The 21,277-nt window shown below is 37.8% G+C and overlaps 1 protein-coding gene across 8 annotated transcripts; it reads left to right on the forward strand.

Moving 5' to 3' along the window:
* The first annotated feature begins 118 nt into the window (after positions 1–118).
* SECA2 (Preprotein translocase SecA family protein) lies at positions 119–21,071 on the forward strand. 8 transcript variants are annotated; one of them, XM_059597318.2, is made up of 38 exons: positions 119–1,888; positions 2,549–2,604; positions 3,181–3,450; positions 3,542–3,778; positions 4,281–4,400; positions 4,642–4,770; positions 6,921–7,055; positions 7,143–7,212; positions 7,305–7,369; positions 7,475–7,595; positions 9,704–9,795; positions 10,074–10,139; positions 10,316–10,380; positions 10,455–10,542; positions 10,673–10,738; positions 10,877–10,992; positions 11,352–11,442; positions 12,078–12,161; positions 12,267–12,359; positions 12,475–12,570; positions 12,658–12,743; positions 14,274–14,352; positions 14,462–14,575; positions 14,739–14,834; positions 14,903–14,966; positions 15,098–15,387; positions 15,592–15,647; positions 16,746–16,863; positions 18,077–18,157; positions 18,386–18,465; positions 18,563–18,617; positions 18,697–18,766; positions 18,869–19,076; positions 19,180–19,303; positions 19,494–19,568; positions 19,644–19,829; positions 20,076–20,313; positions 20,417–21,071. In XM_059597318.2, exons 1-36 carry the CDS (start codon positions 193–195, stop codon positions 19,806–19,808), a joined length of 5,517 nt encoding a protein of 1,838 aa, XP_059453301.2. In that variant the 5' UTR covers positions 119–192; the 3' UTR covers positions 19,809–19,829; positions 20,076–20,313; positions 20,417–21,071. The 8 variants fall into 8 exon arrangements, with proteins under 8 accessions (XP_059453301.2, XP_088374787.1, XP_088374783.1 ...); XM_088518657.1 differs by lacking the exons at positions 119–1,888; positions 2,549–2,604; positions 3,181–3,450; ... (1 more) ...; positions 4,281–4,400; positions 4,642–4,770 and adding an exon at positions 6,569–6,832 and having other exon boundaries at positions 20,417–20,732; positions 20,829–21,071; XM_088518656.1 differs by lacking the exons at positions 119–1,888; positions 2,549–2,604; positions 3,181–3,450; ... (1 more) ...; positions 4,281–4,400; positions 4,642–4,770 and adding an exon at positions 6,569–6,832 and having other exon boundaries at positions 19,644–19,833.
* Positions 21,072–21,277: the final 206 nt, after the last annotated feature.

A 21,277-nucleotide genomic window follows, 5' to 3' on the forward strand; every position in this document is an offset into this window, starting at 1 on the left:
TAAGAAGGCTGTTTCGACATTAAGGTAAATGTTGAGGGACAAAGACGTCCATATATACAACCTAAATGGACGGCGTCGTTTTTCCACTCGAAGTCGTTTCATGACTAAATAATCTCGCGACCAAACGGCGTCGTATTTACAAAGTTTCCATTTTTTGCCTCTCTCCCCGCGATTTTTGGCGAAGTGGTGGCGATGGATTTGCCGGAGTGCCCGGTGTGTCTCCAGAACTACGACGGAGCGTGCGCGATCCCGCGGGTGCTTGCTTGTGGGCACACTGTCTGTGAGGCCTGCCTTGGTAACCTGCCCGAGCGGTACCCAGGGACCGTTCGCTGCCCGGAGTGTACCCAATTGGTGAAGTGCCCTGCCCAAGGTCCCTCCGCTCTGCCCAAGAACATCGACCTCCTCCGCCTCTGTCTTTCTCAAAACCCTGATCCTAATCCCCATGTATCCCAAAAACCCCGTGAACATTCCCCAAATTACGACGATCGCCATCGATTCTTGCCTCGATTTTGGTCTGACGAGTTCTATTCTCTCTGGAAGGACTGGGTCCTCCAGAACGACGCTGTTTTCGTTGAACCAAAAGCTGAAGAAGAAGAAGGAGGAGGAGGAGAAGGTCTGTGTGCTGTGTTAGGTGGAAGAACGGGTTCTGTTTCTTCGTTGCCACTTCGTGGGGGGTTCAGGGAGAACCAAAGGTTGAGCCTTGTGCGGCTTGTTTCGTTGTCTACCGTGAGTGACTCTTCTGTGTTTGATTATAGCTACGTTGCGCGGATTATGAGATGCTTGAGTGTAATGGAAGAGGAGGAGAGAGATGAACTGGGTTTGGTTCTGAGAGCTTCTTTGGCGCAACAGAGTGGGATGTGTAAAGTTTATGGCTTGTGGGGTGATTTGGAAAGTGGGTTTTTAGATTTAGTGTGTGAGAGACTAAGAGGAAGTTTCTTGGAGAAGTTGGGTGATTTGAGAAGTGGGTTTGGTGGGGGTGGGGGTGATGGAGATGAGGAGGGTTCAAATAAAGATGATATGTCTGGTTTTGCAATGATCGGTGTGGGAACTTGTGAGGCAGTGATTGCTCTGCATTTGGAAAGTTTAGTAATCGGTTGTTTGGGTCTTTCATGCTTTACTTTCGATGATTTTGGTCATGTTTATGTGGATTTGAGTGAGGTGTTGGTGGCGGGAAGGAAGGTTCGTAAGAGTGTTGTGGAAGCTGTTTCTGGTAGGTCAAGAATTGATAACGACGAGTTGGGAGTGATTTTCAGTGGTTTATTGAAAAAAGGGGCTTTTTTGAGCCCCGAGCTGTTGCTTGAGTTGTTGCAGAAAGAGGGCGTTGCAGTAGAATGTGGAAGCTCAAGATTTTCAGTTAGCTGTAGTTCAGATGTTTGGTCATTAGCCTGTGTGCTAATCAGGCTTATTATTGGACAATCATTCACTGACGAGATTTCGGAAATAAGCGTAGAAGGCTCTGATTATTCTACTCTGTACGTGAGTTGGGTGGAGAAAGTTAGTTCTTTGTTGGAAACCAATTTAGGTTCAGCATATGCTTCATTGAGTCAGATTCTCTGTAAATGTTTGAATTTTGATCCAGATAGTCGCCCACTTACAACTGATGTAAGAAAATGCTTAAGGGAATTGCTAATCAAACCTCAATTTGATGTCTTGGGTGGTTTTGAGTGTGCAATTAACGAGGACAACAAATGGCATTGCTTGATTTTTGGGAAACTGTGTCATTTGACCACCGAAAAAGCAGGAATACGGGAAGAAGATGGTGGAGCAGAACTTGATCAAGTTGACGAGAGGGTCGACAAAAACTTCGTTGATGGCCTCTCTGAGGGAGTTATCAAATTTAAAGATCTTCAGGGTCATCTTGATTGTATTACAGGGTTAGCAGTTGGAGGTATGAATTATATACGGGTTTTTTTTTTTTTTTTTTTTTTTTTTTTTTTTAATTCCAAGTATAATGGTATCTCAAAAGTTAATTTTTATACTACATAGTACATAGTAATCCATGGACAGGGATTCAGTTATTTGGGTATTAAGACTGCTGTCAGAATGCTGAAACTTGAGAATTAAGATATCTCCCAAAGGGCAAGGGGTCGTGAGTCTGAGGTTTATTTAGTTCCCAGTACTATGTCTATATGTGCCAAGTGGTGGAACATAGTGGCATGTCTGTAATTACGGTGAAAGAGCGGGGAAAGCTAGGTAGGCCTTACTGTGATGGCTCCCGTTAATTGGAACATGATGAACCTGAGGCTTGCAAGTTGGGGATTACCTCCATTCTTTAGTGTGCATTCAGAGCTTTGAAACTTCAATGGTTGCAAATGCAAGCTGTGAACTTGATGTTTAAGCATAGTCAGCATATTCTTCTTCAAACCCATACAATCATTTTGATTAAAGTGTACAAACTGTGACTTAACAGTTTGCTAAACTTTTATGCTCTCCAAGAAAAACGAAAATGAATAAAATAAGATGTTGTTGGGGCACCCTGGTGCCTTGGCAAATTTTATTCTGTCCGAGTATATTGCTTTCAAATGACAACTTTTCTTTTATCTTGTAGGGGGTTTTCTGTTTAGCTCCTCATTTGATAAAACTATTCACGTATGGTCTTTGCAGGTACAGACTCTAAAGGCACAATTTTTGAAGTTCCAAGTTTTACTACTAGTTCAATATGTAGAGAATCATGTTAATTAATTTAATTGTTTTTTGACAAATATATTGCTTCCATCATTGGTGATGATAGTTTCAAAAAGCTGAAGTGCAGTAATATTAGTAGTTTCCAGTTACATTTCTATCAAGTAAAATTTTCAAATGCCTTAAGACATTTGAAAGGTTGCTAGTAGTGATAAATTAAAACAACGATTCGTATTCCTGATTTTCATACATTCTTAATTATCTTCCCTGAAATGTATTAGCAAGTCTTGTCTAGTCTACCTGTTTGCTCTTCTATAGTACACATTGTTTCACTACTGTATTTGTAATTCTGCATCAGCATGATTAGAACCCTTGGAAGATATAAGATAGAAACTGATTGTATGATGTCGTAAAGTTGTCCTTGGAGATAAATGTGAAGGAATAGGGATTTACTATCATTTGATTTATTTAGCTTTTTTATTTTTATTTTCTTAGTTTTGGGGATTGTATTATTTCTCTTCAATTCTAATAAGTTCCTTTGGTGCATATATAATGTAGGACTTCTCTCATGTACACACATTTAGAGGTCATGAGCATAGAGTCATGGCTCTACTTTATGTGGATGAAGAACAACTTTGCATAAGTGGTGATAGTGGTGGTGGCATATTTGTCTGGGGCAGTAGTGTCCCGCTTGTGCAAGATCCTTTAAAGAAATGGTACGAGGAGAAAGATTGGCGCTATAGTGGTATTCATGCCCTAACCATTTCGGGAAATGGCTATCTCTATTCTGGCAGTGGAGATAAATCAATAAAAGCATGGTCATTGCAGGTAATTTATTGTATTATCATGTGCTGTGTTATTTTTACGAATATATTTCCAGTGTTATGTGAAGATACATGAGCTAGATTTTCTTTTCCAGGATGGCATTCTGTCATGCACAATGAATGGACATAAATCAACTGTTTCATCACTTGCTGCATGTGATGGGGTTCTTTACAGTGGCAGTTGGGATGGAACGATCCGATTATGGAGTCTTGATGATCATAGTCCATTGGCAGTATTGGGGGAAGACACGCGTGGAAATGTGGCCTCTGTCTTGTCCCTTGCTGCTGACAAGCATATGCTCATTGCAGCTCATGAAAATGGATGTATCAAGGTTTTATATTCTCCACTTGCTTGAGCTGGGTTATATTAGTTGAGGGGTATTTTGACACCACTTGGATATGAAATGATTTTATTAAACTCTCAAGTTATTAATTCAATAGCCTGCCTGAAATGATTTTGTCATGGTAGGTTGAGTATATTATCATAATGAGAATGAAAAGCAGAAAACATTCCATTTATCACATCTTAAAGTTTCCTTGCATATATTCAAAGAAAGGCAGACTCGCAGTGCTATAAGATCCTCAAACTCATGTCGGCTGACTTGTGAGACAAAGTGGAAACTTTCTTCTTCTATGAACTTGGAATGAGCGGATATGAACTTTCTAGCACACAACAAACAAAAACTGGCATTTTTGTTGACTGGTCATAACGATAAAGCACTAAGCATTCCCTGCACCATCAAGTTTCAAAGCCAATAAGGATTTGCTGTTTGTTGTTTTTTAACCTATGGACTTCATTGCTAAGTAATCATATGCTTTTGCTGCTTCCTTCAGGTCTGGAGGAACGATGTATTAATGAAATCTACACAATTACACAGTGGTTCCATTTTTACTACTGGTTTGGAGGGTAAATGGCTATTTACGGGAGGTTGGGACAAAATTGTCAAAGTACAGGTACACATGCAAAATACAGAATATGTTTCTATGTATATAATGAAATTTAGCAAATTTGCCATGTTAACCCATTTGAGAGTTCATTCTGTAATACTTGGTGGCATCTGGAATTTCTTTCAGCTCTGAATCTAATTTAAATTGGTGAATAGATGATCTATTGTTTTCGGTTGATTTTTTTTTCCCTGCACTTGAGTTCTTTTTCAGTTTTTGCCGACTGATTAACATTGCTATTGACTTGTAGGAATTATCAGGTGATGAGTTTCAAATAGACGTCATACCAACTGGATCCATCCCTTGTGGTTCTGTCATAACAGCTTTGTTATGCTGGCAAGGAAAGCTTATAGTCGGATTTGCTGATAGGTCTATCAAGGTATGACACATTTTATGCTATAAAGTTCACGAGAGACTCACACTATAGTCTTTGTTTTTCAATCATTTTGTAGGTTGATGCTTTGACATTTGCATGAAAATGAAGCCTAGATTTTGTTTTCTTTAAGGCATTCTTCATTCTAGCTGGCATTTAATTTGTTTGAACCATTTAATTTCAATAATTTGTTGAACGGTAAGCATCCATAGCCATTCTCTATTGTCCTTGCATTTTTGTTTTCATAATATATTAAATGCTCAATCAGTGGATCTTGATTTGATTGCACCAGGTGTATTATTATGGGAAGTGATGCTAGTGTCACCTGGTATGCTGTTGTTGCTTTGCTTTTTGTGATCAAAGTCTCACTTCAAAGATGTTCCTGAAAGCTGATTGATAGATCTGGTAGTTTTGGCATAGTACCAGATGTTGAAATTCCACAACAAGATACATTCATGAACAAAATCTCATATTGCAAATAGGAGATAGATTGAAAATTACTGTTTATACAACACAAATTACTGTTCAATGTAACAAGTGGTAGTGAAGATCCTGGTGCGTGTATATATAAACTGATATAAATCATACTAAATTGCAATTACAAATGTTTGGGCATCTTTGTAGTTCTTTTCTTTCTCTATCCTGCTTTTCCATTAGACATTGTTGTGCAACCACGGACAAAAGATAACATGACAAGCACAAAGAACACATGGAAAACACTCTACATCCCATTTATGGTCAAATTGCTCGGTTAGTTGTGTGAGAGGGTTTAAAAAGACAACCTTGAATATGATCAATGAGACAATGAAATTAAACTTTGAATTTAATGGGATTTATCCACTCCTCTACAAATTAATTGGGGGGAAATGAAAAATAAATAAATAAATAAGTAAAACAATGAATCGTAAAATCTTTCCAAATAATATTATTAGTGCCATGCCTTCTGTTCAGGCCAGCATTCACCTGAAAGTGGTAGAGTTCGCTTGTGATCTTTCTCCCTACGTCCATTATGTTCTTTTCACACTTGGGATGATTTTTTTATTTTATTTTATGTACATTACAACAACAAATAGAAAAGTAACATAAAAACCCTAACTAGGCCAAGCAGAGGGAAGTGGATCATTTCCTCTAACGAGGGAAATAAAGAGAAGGGAGAGGAGAAATGAGAATGATGGCATAAAAATCTATGGTTGCGGCCCAATTTGCCATAGAATGGGCGCAAAAGTTTGCACTTCTGTTGACTTTTTTAATTTTCCAAATAGAAGAAGTTGTGATAGAGTCGAGAGTATCATAAATAACATAATCGATGCGCGTCTTGTGATATTCTAGGATGCTTAATAGCTAGAATAACAACCAGAGAGTCGCATTCAAGAATAAACGAATTTATGTCAAAGAAAAAAGCCAAAGACATAACCATATGAGCAGTTAAAGCTTAACCACAATTGGAATGACATGAAAATTGACATGAGAGACCATTATTTGTTTAGCTTAATAACTGTATATCATGTTAATTTGCCTAGTATAAGTAAATTAGAAATCTAGCTGAAGCTTAAGCTCAAGGTCAAACTCAAAAGCTTGCTTAATAAAATGAGTCGAGCTGAAACTTAAGGTGCTTTCTATCTACTTTGAGTTCTCGAATTAGAATATATTTTTCAAAGTAATACTTACACTTATTTATTATAGAGAAATGCTCATTTATTAATTTCATTTCACACTCACACCTGTGATATAATTTTAAGTGGTTTTTTTTTAATTTTTTTTAAATGACTTATAGTCTAATATGTCTCATTACTTGGTAGCCTAAACTTCAAATTTTCTTTCTTTAAACCCTCTGAAGGAAAGAAGAGAAACACACGCACACAAACAAGAAAGCAACTCCACACTCATGGCCACTGTGCCTGCTCTCCTAAACCCCTCTTTCCTCCCCGCAAATCCTCCCAAACGAACAACCTCTTTATCTCTTACGAAACCTTTTATCACTCTACCTCCTCCTCCTCCTTCCGCTTCTTCTTTGTATCGGCTGCGACGACGTCGTGTGGCCCATTCACCCGTTGCAGCGTCCGTGAAGGTTCTACTCTGCTCGACGACCACCATATGTTTGACAATATGTTTATGTTATATCTTTCACAACTACTTTTTTTTTTCCTCCCGTTTAGGACCATTTGGGTCTTCTGAGTAAGACGTGGAGTGATTACACGAGCTTAAACCAATGGGTTGTGCGCGACTATTACCGTCTAGTGAACTCCGTGAACGCCTTCGAGCCGCAGATTCAGAGGCTCTCGGATGAGCAGGTTTCTGGGTTCAAATTGGTTTTCGCTTAGCTGCATTTTCTTTTGTTGGTGTATTTTTGTATTACGGGTTTGTGTTTGTTGTTATAGCTTGCTGCGAAAACCGTTGAGTTTCGTCGTCGAATAAGGCATGGGGAGACGCTTGCCGATATTCAAGCTGGTTAAATAACCTGCTTTTCTATTTGAGTTTCAAATTGCGGACAAATGAATTTATTAATATGGACAATGTTTGTTTAATTGTAATCTTTGCAGAGGCATTTGCTGTTGTTCGTGAAGCAGCAATAAGGAAACTTGGAATGCGGCATTTTGATGTGCAGGTCTCTGTCTTATACTCACACAACCACCCAGAGACACATTTTGCCACGTTTTTATTCTCTTAAACGTGTCAATAAGCTTATATATGTTTCCAATTTCAATGATAGGTGATTGGTGGAGCGGTGCTTCATGATGGGTCTATTGCCGAGATGAAAACGGGAGAAGGAAAGACACTGGTGTCCACATTAGCAGCATATCTTAATGCCCTGACTGGTGAGGGTGTTCATGGTACGTGGTTTATTATAACCTGTTTGTTCGATTGTTTAACTTTCTTTGAGAAATTAGAGTATGTTACGGGAAGTTACTACATGCTGGTAATAAAGCATAATTTTAGAACTAGGTTGATATACTTTTTTGTGCAAATTTTTGAATTTATGTGCTTGGGAAAGCCAAAGGGATATTGGTATAACAAAAACAACAACGACTGGCAACAATAATAATAATGATAATGGGGAAAACAATTCAATATGGGAAGAGTTTCTACTCTCAGTCATCTACCTTTTGAGGCTCCATTTGTTTTGCAAGAAGCTATTTCCAGATAAGAACTCATGATTAAGTTTGTTTCTCTTTAAACCAATTGGTCATATGTTTCTGCCTAACTGCATCTGAAGATTATTTCACATGCTTTGTTTCTTGCAATAGAAACACTTTCCTAAAAAACAAGATAACACCAGAGTAGCTTTAAATAACTGTGGTTGTAATGATTCATGTGGTCCTTCTCATGCCGGAAAAATATGGTAAAAATGACGTCAAATCAATTTTATGGGATTTTTCTTTTCAATGTTAATGTGGAGTAGTTGAATTTAGATAAGCTTCCTTTTAACAAGTATTTGTTATTAGGTAACTTAACATTAGCTTTTCCAAGTGCTACCACATAAAAGCATGAGTTTGTCTGCCAGGAAATACCTTTCATCACTATAGTAATAAAAATCCACCTAAAGAATTTTTTGTTTTGAAAGAAATTTTTTAAGAAGTCGGATGGACTTGTTCCTTCCATGCTGTTCAATGAGAAGAGAAACGTGCATTTTCCCTTCTTGCCATTGTTTGAAGCTGCTATCATATATTTTTTTTCTTTAAGAATAATATTTTAAACACAAAAGCCTAAGTATCAGGGTGAGCATTTAGTTTGTAGGTATGTAATATCATATAATATGTTTCCACTAGAAGCACTAGATAGACCTCTTTTGTAGCCTTTATTTTTGCCAAATATTTAATGTAAGATCATGTATCTTGTCTGAATTAACTTTTATTTTATTTTCACAGAAAAAATTGAAAGTTGCCAGCCCAATATAATTTATAAGAACTTCACTTTGGCATATGCAGACAGTTGATTGTATTGGCATTCCTAACCTCACTGATATCAGGCTCCTGAATGACCATTGTATATAATTTATAGGTAGATTTGGGAAGATAGGAGAATCTGTGAGAAATACTTGAAGTCCTATATATCGGTATATTTTAAGTCGAGACCAATAAAAACATGTGCATGTGAGTTCAAATTTTATTTTATTTTATTTATTTTTTTAAACATGTATGAATATAATAATCAAATGCATATAATATGAAAGCGAACAACATCCAATGACAGAATAGGTGGTCAGTTGTAACATCTCGGTCCCATACATGGAAGATGGGGAGTACCCCACATAGAATGGGTAATTTATAAAAATAGTCATGAGTGCTAAGTGCCACATTGCCTAGTTACTAGGTGAAACTGAACTTTATAATGAATTTTAAGGAAGCTTCAAATTGACTAGTTATTTTGGGGTGATAGCGTAGATGTGACTAGCGCTTTTTTCTAGGCCATTATAAATAGTATTAGAGCTATCTAGTAATGCTAGGCCATGTGATACTAGAACACTATATGACGTGCCCCTAACAAGGACGTCGGAGTTTAAGAGGGTGAGGTTCTAACACCTTTGTCCTATATTGGGGAGATGAGAAGTAGCCCATATAAAGTGGGTGGTTTATAAAGATAGTTATGAGTGTTAAGTTCCACATTGTCTAGTTACTAGGTGAAACTAGGCTTTATAAGGAATTCTAGGAAAACTCTAAATTGACTAGTCATTTTGGTATGTTATTGCAGATATAGCTAGCACTTTTCTTTGGGTCATTACATCAATGTCTCTTTCTCTATAGGAACTAAACTTGTTGGTAGATTGTTTGAAATTATTTCTACTAAAGTATTGCTGAAATGATTTGTTTGCACTTATGATTGCTTCAAGGTTTTAAAAGGACAGATAATGCATTGGATTCTTTTGTTAAAGCTGATGAGGGTGTCGGTTGCCTTGAGGTCATGCTAATGATGTTTTCTCTCTCTCTCTCTCTCTCAACAGTGGTAACCGTTAATGATTATTTAGCTCAACGTGATGCTGAGTGGATGGGTCGTGTTCATCGTTTCCTAGGTCTTTCTGTGGGTCTAATTCAGGTAATTTCCCGTGAATCCAGCAAAAAGAAGAAGGAAAAAGATATAAAAAAGAAAGAAAAGGTGATTGACCATAAGTAAATGCAAACTTTTCAAGCAAGTGCAGGGGTAAGCTAGGCTACAACCTGGGTCCTACTGATATACTGTTTGGGACATAAGGGCTGGCCCAGACTACCAGTAAAGCTATTTTGTATACGATAAAGACTTCTATAAATCACTATTAAAATGGACATCTATATTGCAACTTATATAGCTTTGATCTTTGTTGCTTGCATATATAGAGGGGGATGACAGCCGAACAGCGAAGATCCAACTATGGATGTGATATAACATACACCAATAATTCAGTAAGTAGTTTCCATGTTTATGTAGTGCTCTGATGCTTATTGCAGGTGTTTTATGGCTTTACAGTAGTTTATTAACAATCTTGTTGAATTTTTTTTTCATGCAGTTGATTATTGACCTGTACACCCTTTATTTATTTTCCTCGTTTCTGATTTGTTGTTTTTCTGAATGTTGTCAGGAGCTTGGGTTTGATTATCTGCGAGATAATCTTGCTGGAAATAGTGGACAACTTGTGATGAGATGGTATATTTCATAATTAATTGAAGTTCATCTTTATTTTTGTTATTGGACTACTAGGAGTATTCACTGCAAAGCAGGCCGAAGCCATTTCATTTTGCAATAGTTGACGAAGTCGATTCAGTCCTTATAGATGAAGGAAGAAATCCTTTGTTAATCAGTGGGCAGGTAATGCTGGCCTGCTTTTATAAGTGGCAGCTCTTTAAAAATTAAGAAGTATAGTCTTGCATGGTAAAATTTTACAACAATATATAGAAGTATGTTATTAACAGACTATCCTTCCTTTTCTTTATTTCAGGCTAGTAAAGATGCTGCAAGATATCCAGTTGCTGCTAAAGTAGCCGAGCTGCTTGTGCAGGGCCTTGTGAGTCTAGTCTTTTTCTTTTCTTATGTTTGGTTAAACCACTATATTATTGTTCTTGAGCAGTTCAGCAGACTTATGGTTTGGTTCCATCATGTTATATGTAAACTAAACTGCCCTCTAATACAATTTTCTTGATAGCATTACAACGTGGAGCTTAAAGATAATTCAGTGGAGTTGACTGAGGAAGGGATTGCGCTTGCTGAGACGGCTCTCGAAACAAATGACCTATGGGATGAAAATGATCCCTGGGCTAGGTGAACATGGATTTCTTTTGGTTTTGTCGTCACTGTAATGTTTTTTTGATAAGTATCGTCACTGTAATGTTATTACTGTGTTTGACAAATAGTGTGTGAAATATCAATATTACCTGCTGTCTTTTTCTCATACCATTCTTTATTGTTCCCTTTTTAACTAGCTCTTTCAAGTAATTACAAACCACCTTTTTCTGTTTTTCCTGGGAAGTTTCAAACAACTCTTATTTTGTTTGATTCAGAATCCTTCAGTGATTGAAGTGAACTTGATGCGTATAGCACGTCAGCTGCTTTATCCATTAGCAATTATGAGTTGTTTTCTTTTAAATTTCAACTTTGTAGTTAACATTGAATTATCACAGGTTTGTGATGAATGCTTTGAAGGCTAAAGAATTCTACCGGCGAGATGTCCAATACATTGTCAGAGATGGGAAGGCTCTCATAATCAATGAGGTATTGCTTGGCATTTTATGCATTTTAATTCTCTGAGTATGTTCATTTATCAGATAATCAGCTTGTATTGTTTTTGTTCTAACTTTTCTTATTTGTTTTTGTCCTTTGTGTTTAGCTTTTGGTTGTTGTCACTCTTCTACAATAAAAGATCACAAATTTTATTCTCAGATTATGCTGGATTTTGCTCTGGCACATACTGATCTGAGACGATTTTACAGCAGTAGGAAGAAAATTACAAAGAAGAATGATTGAGAATCCAAATCCACGCCTAAATGCCCCCTAACTGAAATCTACATAGTATATTCTATTGTCCTTAGAAATTTACATTAGGGCAAGGAAAATATCCAAATTAACTACACTACAATCAATAAGCTTACTAATATTTAATGAACAATTAGGTGACAAGTATCTGAAACAGGAAAATAGAAACATCAAATGCATTATGTATGTATGTATGTATGTATGTGTATACATATACTTTGTGGGTATAAATCATGTTCTTACCTAGTTTGCTGGCTTAAAAGCTTTGACAAAATGGTGATCATGATGATGTTGATGGCATATTTCATTGGCAAATAGGTTTTGAAGGAATCTCATTGTTCAATTAAATTGAAATTTTCAAAAAATATCTGCAGCTGACAGGCAGAGTTGAAGACAAGAGGAGATGGTCTGATGGGATTCATCAGGCTGTTGAGGCTAAAGAAGGTCTGAAGATTCAGGTATATCTTGATCTATAATGTTTGATTACGAAGTTTTTTCTGCACACTATCATGATTTATATTGACCTTATGTGATTCTAAGTGTAATATTTGTGCACTTGTTAGGCCGATTCAGTTATTGTGGCACAAATCACGTATCAGTCACTCTTTAAGCTTTACCCAAAGCTGTCAGGGATGACTGGGACTGCAAAAACGGAAGTATGGACGTTAATATGGATTCTAACCTTGTATTTGACCATTATTGTGAATTATTTCTTTGCTAGTTTTTTCTAATGCTGTTCTCCTGAAAAGATTTCCATTTTAATCATTCCAGGAGAAAGAGTTCTTGAAAATGTTCCAGATTCCTGTTATTGAAGTGCCCACAAACCTTCCAAATATTCGTAAAGATTTACCCATCCAAGCTTTTGCTGTAGGGCATTTAACTTTTATACTTTATTTTTTTTTATGTTTGCTTTATTTCAACTTGACTAATGCTCTGGGTTGTATGCTATTTTAGACTGCTCGTGGAAAATGGGAACATGTTCGTCAAGAGGTTGCATACATGTTTAGATTGGGCCGTCCTGTTTTAGTTGGAACCACTAGGTGAATCTCTGGTTTGCCTGTCAATATGTCCTATTTAACAAGCTGTCACTAGGCTTTGTATGGCTAGTTTAATCTGCCTCCATGATTTATATCCTAGTATTTCAATGTTTATATCTTGACTTTGGTACAATATATTGGATGTTTCATGCTGCCTGCACTATATGTGCTGAACAAAGTGGGAGGGGGCTAAAGAAGTTCTAAGATATATTGATGGCCTCTGCCCCTTAAACAAGAACCTTAACTTTGTGGAAAGGCAGCCCTTCTACACATAATGGGAGTCAACATTCAATGACATAAAAACTTGGTCGAAACAATAAGATTATCCATATCCTCATGAGGTCTTCCACCAATCCCAAGTAGGATAAGGTTGATATTCATGTGATCCTATGAAGTTTAATCTTGAAAGGGTTTGTTTTAAATAATAAACTGATCAAGAGAAAGAAAAAGTACATGAGTGGATCCTTCCCCTGTAGTAGAACTTATTTCTTTCAGGAATTTATCTTCTGTTCGTTAAGATAGAATTGACTGAAGGGAAAGGAGGAAGGAAAAGCATGGCATTCCATGCCGTATTTTGACATGATAAACATGTTCTGGAATATGAATGCATTCCTTTCCAGATTATTGGTTTTTGAACTATGATTTTTGAAGGAAATAATATGCCCTTGTCATTAGGACTGACAATTTTTGATATGATCTGCCAATCTGATATTAACCCAACACAACATTAGAGGGTTACGTGGGTAATGCCGGGTAGGATGAAGGAATGCTTGGGAAGTTGGAAAGGACAAAGGGGTAAGCGTACAGTTCGGCAAATTTGGAGAATGGCTCCTTTGTGTGTAATGTGGTGTCTATGGACAGAAAGGAATGCACGGAGTTTTGAGGACCGTGAATTTGGACTCATAAAGTTGAAGAAAAGGGTGCTCCAAACACTTTACTCATGGAGAGTAATGTGGCATTCATCGCAAGCTTCAACGCTTGCTGAATTCTTAGATTCATGTTCTTCATTTTCAGCTTAAAAGCTATTGAAGGAACTAGCCCGTTTAATTAAATAAGTTGGCTTAAGGTTGACCTATATAGTCTTCTATTCATGCTTCAACACAACCTGAACTTAATATACGACATTTAAGGCTGACAATTTTTGACATGACCTGTGAACCCAACACGCAATTAGTGGGGTAAGGTTGATGGGTATGACCCGTTTAATTAAATGACTTGAGTTAGGATTGACCTATATAATCTTATATCATGACTCAAAACAACCCAAACCCAACATGTGAATTCGAATTGTTGATCCTACTTGTCATGTATAGTAATTTAATGCTATTAGTTCTTTCCTTTATTCCCATCAAGCAACATAGGTGATGCGTTTTGCTGTTAGATGCTACTTGGGTTTAGTTTGAATAAGGATGTCTCTTCCCTACATGTAAGCTACAATGTTGATAAGGTTGGAATTGTTGGTTAATTATCATCTTTGGAATACTATAGAAGGCAGCTGATTTATGACTTAGAATTCTCATCTTCTTGATGCAGTGTCGAGAATTCTGAACATTTGTCTGATCTGCTGAAGGAATGGAATATCCCTCACAATGTCTTGAATGCACGACCCAAGGTTTGTTGAATGCACACTTTTCATTTTTGGCTCCAGTGCTCATTAGATGGCATTTCTTTTATCTTTATGTACACTCTCATTACCCTTCTGTTTCTTTGCTTTTCGTCAGTATGCTGGAAAGGAGGCTGAAATTGTTGCCCAGGCAGGGCGAAAATATGCCATCACCATCTCCACAAATATGGCTGGTAGAGGCACTGATATAATCCTAGGAGGAAATCCAAAAGTAGGTGTGCTTGTTAGATAAATTATGGCCAATGTCTTGGTTAAATATGATGAACATTTTATGCTTATATATCTATTTTAGTTTGATATTTTGTTGTTTGGAGTGTAACTTTGACAATGAGCAGGAATTAACTTTGCTGTCTTTCTGGTTGTGATTTATAAAGATGCTTGCAAAAGAAGTTATAGAGGATAGCTTACTTTCATCTTTGACACGAGAACCTCCTAACATTGAAGTTGATGGCGAGACAATTTCACAAAAGGTGATTCATTGTTGTCTCTAAGTGGTGCTAAACAATAAATTCCGTATCTAATCAATCTTTTAGTGTAGGTATTGTCAAAGATAAAGGTTGGATCATCATCAGCTGCACTGCTAGCTAAGACAGCCCTAATGGGTTGGTGACTCTACACTTGAAATATATATTACTCCAAACTCATTTTGGATGAAATTTGTTTTCATATTACTCTTTGATATGCGTGTCTCTATAATTTGATGTATTCTGTTCATTTCAATTGAATCACCCAGCTAAATATGTATGTAAAAGTGAGGGTAAGAGCTGGACCTACCAGAAGGCAAAATCTTTGATCTCAGAGGCTGTGGAAATGAGTCAATCAATTAATTTGAAAGAAATAGAAAAGCTTGCTGATGAAGAGTCTGAGATGTACCCTCTGGGCCCTACTATAGCCCTAGCTTATCTGTCAGTTCTGAAGGATTGTGAAGTACACTGTTCCCACGAAGGGTCTGAGGTGAAAAAACTAGGGGGGCTTCATGTGATCGGGACATCCTTGCATGAATCTCGGAGAATAGATAACCAGGTAAGTCCTTAACTGCACTGAGGTTTCAGTGAAAACAAATATTATAGATCTAAGGCTACTCCCCATGCGCTTCTGTTGTGCCCCCTTAGCTGTTTTTCAATGAATTATCCACTCATTAAAAAAAAAGAAGAGAATTTTCTGGTTTTTGCTATGTATTTCTTTTAGACATGGTTTTGATCCATTAATGATAGGATTTTTTTACAGCTTCGTGGAAGAGCAGGAAGGCAAGGGGATCCTGGATCAACACGGTTTATGGTGAGGTAATGGTCTTTATCTATCTGTAAATATAAATGACTATGGTTAGCCATAATAATGAACTGAGGTTCCTAATATACACTACTAACACATAGCTGAAAAGGTGGCTAAATTTTGGTCTGCTCAGTTCTATGATGAAATCATCAAGTTCTTAGGTTAGTGTAGTCAACAGGTATGTTTTATGAGTCCATATTGTCAGCGCGTGTAAGAGCATCGCGACGTCTGTGGGGTGATCCAATTTAGGTATTAGTTCAGCTTTAAGTTTCGTTCGATTGCAATGAGTTATGTGAGTGATATCTATGCTGATATGAAAACTTTCGAGTTGTCGATAAAAGAGGGGTCATTGAGTTTACGTATTATTGAGAGAGGTAGAGGGGTTACCCGACCGGTGGCTCTGGCAAGGCCGCAAGAGTAGTGTGGTATGGTTGTTGGCTACGGTTGGAGGAGGTGATAAACCCGAAGTTAAGGGATTTTTATAGGACTGTAAGGGTTGGAAGCAGGGCTTACTTTGTGCAGAGGCACACGAATAGCCATGGCTGGTACATGGCATTGGCAGAATATGGAGGAGGATGGTGTGGCTTCATCGTTCTTCCGGAGGGCCAAGAAGGCAGAGGGTAGAGCATATTTGCTGCCTAGTTTAGAAAGGTGGTAACCTGTTTAATTCGATTGTAGACGTTGGGAGTAGCGGTATGGTCTCCCGGCAGGTGTATGGTGGTTCAACATTGAAGGGATTGAGTGATATTCAGCCTGTGCTGGTGAAGGACCCGAGGGTGAACCAGGAAAGACGCTGACCCTTCAATATGTGATATTTTATTGTAATGTTGTTCAAGAAGGGTGGACTTCTAACATTTGAATTTGTGACTCTGTGTACGGCATAGATTCCCAAAGAATGTAGAACTATAAATGGACCTTTTCATCTTTCTACACTTTTTTCTGTGTGCACGTGCATTTATATATATATATATATATATATATATATAGAGAGAGAGAGAGAGAGAGAGAGAGAGAGAGAGATATGTAAGTTTGATAATCTACTTTTTGTTATTCTTATTTTTACAAAGGTGCCTTAGCTAAAGTTTCATACAATTGTATTCATATGACAGCTTGCAGGATGAAATGTTTCAGAAGTTTAATTTTGATACTGAATGGGCAGTGAGGATTATATCTAAGATTACAAATGACGAGGATATACCAATTGAGGGCCAAGCAATTGTAAAGCAGGTCATGGTTCAACTTGTCCCTGATGATATTTTCACTCACTCATTCTTGAATACTTTTTCCTTGAATTATTTGCTTATTTATTTGGGAAATTGTTCCAAAAGTTTCTCAGTTTTTCCCGTGTGACAAGTAGCTCGAGTTTCTAATTTTAACAATTATAGGTTCGAATTTTGACTTTGTGAATGGAAGAATTGCCAGCTGTTTTTTTCTCCATGCTAGACCAATAAAAACGTGCCATGTGTATCCAGATCCACGTCATCATAACACGTATGCAGTTATGCACAAAGAAAAAAAAAAGGAACTGAAAAAAAAAGAAAACAAAGAGTTGAGATGGGTGGTAGCGGATGGAGTTCTGCTGTCACCACCACTCTTTACACCCTGCACCCCTATAGTGGTGGGTGGTGGAGGCTGGAACTCCACCCTGCAGATGGGGGCAGATCTCCACGCCTCTGTGGTGATGCAAAGATATCTCCACTCCCGCACCTTTGTGGGGGTGGAGATCCACCACTATAAAGGGAGCAGTGGGGGTGGCTCCACCTCTGCCCACCTCTATAGGAGTGGAGATCCATCTCCACAAGGAGGCAGTGGTAGATCACCCCATAAAGGGTGAGGGGTGGCTCGTCCCCCGCCTCTTTGTGGGGGTGGAGATCTATCCCCGCCCCTCTGCCCACAAATGTGGGTGAAGGTGAAGCCACCCACAACTGCCCTTTTTACGGGGTTGGATCTCCTGCCCTGCAGAGGTGGGGATGGAGATCTGCTCCCCCACACAGGGGGTATAGATCCCAACCTCTACTGCCCCCCTCCACAAGGATGGGAGGGTGGAGATGGGCAGTAGGGGTGGAGCCCCCCCCAAAGCCATGTCCACCTTTAAACCCCCCCCTGCACCCAAAGCCATCTCCACCTTTAAACCAACAACAACCCCAACCCCCCCCCCCCCCCAAAGCCATCTCCACCTTTAAAAAGAAAAAAAAAAAAAATTGGGCATAATTGATGAAGAGAAGATGAGAACGAGGCTTGTTAAAGGCTAGATGGAAAATATGATGGAAGGACTTATTTGTCACAAGGCTAAAAACTTAATTTAATTTTCAAATTAGAAACGTAGCCGCTTATTTGTTCTCGGGGACTTTCGGGGAAATTTCTCTATTTATTTTTCAGTATGTTTTCTGGTTGATTTATCATCCTTTTGCTCTTAACATGAATTATCAAAATCTTATAGCTCTTGGCCTTGCAAATCAACGTGGAGAAGTTCTTCTTTGGCATAAGAAAGAGCCTGGTTGAGTTTGATGAAGTATTAGAGGTCTGCATGGCAATGCCTTTTCTCGATATTTGCACATCTCTTTTTTATCAATTACTTTTGCATTGCAAAAGTGTGAATAGTTTATTTCATGTAAATATCTTTCTAAATTAAAAAAAAAAAAAAAAAAAACAGATATTATGATCTTTAATCGACTTATTAAATTGAACTAGAAAAATCTTTTAGTTATCTATCAGTAGCTCACTAAATTGTTTGGTTTTCTCATATCAGGTGCAACGAAAGCATGTCTACGACCTTAGGCAATTAATTTTAACGGGTGATAGTGAAAGTTGTTCCCAACACATTCTCCAGTGAGTGCCTTTTAGTTCTCAGTACTGAATTTAAAACGTTGAATTTTTGTTTCCATTATTTTTGCTCCTTTGAGTTCTCTGAAAAAGTTGCTTATAGGTACATGCAAGCTGTGGTGGATGAAATTGTTTGTGGGAATGTTGATCCGCTGAAGGTAATTGAGATCTCCCTGTAGGATGTTGGATGTACTGCATGCGCTTACATAGCCTTTTTTGTTTTCCTCTGTTTGATAGCATCCCAGGAGCTGGAGCTTGGGTAAGCTCTTGAGGGAGTTCATCTCAATTGCGGGGCCGCTGTTGGATGGTGAGCTGATATGTAACAATTACTTGGTCTTGGATTTCTTTGCACTTCTTTTTCAATTTTCAAATTAAAATGATGGTATGCTTTGTTAAAATATATCCGCAGCAGATGGAACTTTTGAAGACTCATTTTCAGGGATCACTGAGGAGGCATTGCTTGATTCTATTGGACAACTGCATGACTTCAGTTCAATTGATATTGACAACTTTTACCTTCCAAAATTGCCAAAACCTCCAAATTCCTTTAGAGGAGTACGCAGGAAGAGCTCTTCATTAAAACGTTGGCTCGCTATATCCTCTGATGATTTGACTACGTGAGTAGTTTTGATAGTCTATATATAATTGAAACTTTTCTTTTCGTTTTTGTTGTTCTTAAAATTTCTCAAGTTCAAGGTCTCACCGGTATGTATAATGTAGGAATGGAGGGTACCGGCCCATTATAAATCTTCTTCGCAAGTACCTTGGAGATGTTCTAATTGCTTCATATTTAACTGCTGTTCAAGAATCAGGTTATACTGATGCATATGTAAAAGAAATTGAGGTAGGTCCTTTCTTTTTTTAATGCTCTCTTTCTGATGGAATAAAAGCTTGGTTTACTTAGTGAAAATTGATCCAAACCAACAAGGTCCTTGAAAGTGCTGCTGATTGTTGTTTTACCTGCTTCAAGAAAGTTTATAAATTTATTCTTCTTTTTCATTTCCTTATTTTTATTTTTTAAATTTGAATCACAGAGAGCCGTTCTTGTTAAGACTCTAGATCTTTTTTGGAGGGATCATCTTGTAAACATGAACAGGCTTAGCTCAGCGGTAATGTATATGTTCTTGTTCATTTGATCTCTTTGACTTTCCTGTAAGCATGGGCTTACGTAAGTTTTCTGCCAGGTAAATATAAGGAGTTTTGGGCACAGGAATCCTCTTGAAGAATACAAAATTGATGGGTGTCGATTTTTTATTTCGATGCTCGGTGCAACTCGAAGGCTAACTGTAGAGTCGCTCTTGCGCTATTGGTCATCCCCAATGGAGTCCCAAGAACTATTTGTATCATAAAAGCAGAATAAATTTCACGCTGTATGTATGAGCTTCTGCTTTTGTCCTAGTTTCCGTTCTTTTTTCAAATAGCAATTATCATAAGATCTTGTGAACTCACTATTTCTGTTAGGGTGTCTCAAAATAGTATCAGTTGGTTTCCTTATTAAACGAAGTATGAACTAAACAGTGGCAACCCTTCTTCATTTTCTTTTTCTCTGTGGAATTGGTCATATTAATGTTTCATATCGTGATCTAGATTAAGAAGTATTCTTTATTGGTCGGCAGGATGATTTGGGGAGTTCAGGATGATCTTCTTCCTGCAGTGGTGTGACTTGGCAGGATATTATGGGGAGTTCAGATGATGTTGTTCTATGGTCACGTAACTTCTACATTGTATTGGTTAAAGTTCACTTACAAGATAACATTGTTTGTGCTTGCAGTTGCTTGTCTGTCTTTTGAACTAATGTTCAAACCAAGTTTTATCCCACACTCTTGGGGAATTTTGTTGCTCCCGGATATTGGGGTAATAAAACTTGTCTCTTTTTTTGTTTTTGTTCCTTTAAACCCTTTTGTGGATTTAGAGTTAGGACATTGCAGTGAGAATTACTCTTTTTTTTGGCTGGCAGCCGGCAGGAACCTAAGGGAGTTCAGGATAATGTTGATCCAGATGATCAGAGATTTGGGCCAAATAACTTAGTTAATTCAGAGAAATGGGGATTCCATAAGGGTCTCGCTATAAAGACGTTTAGCAGCAGCAGTGCATGACTGGCTCCACATTGAACCAACAAATAGACCACATCATCTCCTTGATACATTCTTTGCCTATGTAATTATGTTTCGGCCAAAAACAGGTGTAAAAATCAAATGCATGTAAGATCCCTTTTCCGTTGGCATACTACAGATTTGGGTGTCAGACTTTTATGACAAAAGCCACTGTCTCACGTAGGTGGACTGCCATTGATGACTGTCATAGTTTTTCTTGTATATACATTTTATTATCTTTGAAATTTGATCAGCTTCTACCAATTGCCTGTACAGAATTGATCTTGTTTGTTGACTAGAAGTTGATGTTCAGAACAAACCCCCCACACCCCCAAGAATGACTTGCCTTGCTTAACATACAATTTCTTTTAATTAAATTGTACTATCTTAGGTTCTTTATTAGATTGGATATTGACATCTATTTTCTTGGGGATGTAATATTGATACATTTACACCCATGTGATGACACTATTTTTTTTTTTACAATGAATATGGGATGTGCATGCGTTTTGATATTCATTGATTTTATCTTCCATATTTGATCTCATAATTGTGTGTTTTGTGCTCGGACTTGGAATCCGATCCGATCAGGAAGAACCAGAGGCAGTAGTTTCACTGCCACTGTCGTGAGAGATTTGAGAGGCCATAGGAGATTTAGACAGAGATTGGGGGCTCTGATACCATAATAAGTAACACATAATTCTGCATAATTGTTTTTACTTGCT

The sequence above is a fragment of the Corylus avellana genome, chromosome 7 (genome assembly GCF_965113065.1).
Source record: "Corylus avellana chromosome 7, dhCorAvel1.hap1.2, whole genome shotgun sequence".
Lineage (NCBI taxonomy): Eukaryota > Viridiplantae > Streptophyta > Magnoliopsida > Fagales > Betulaceae > Corylus > Corylus avellana.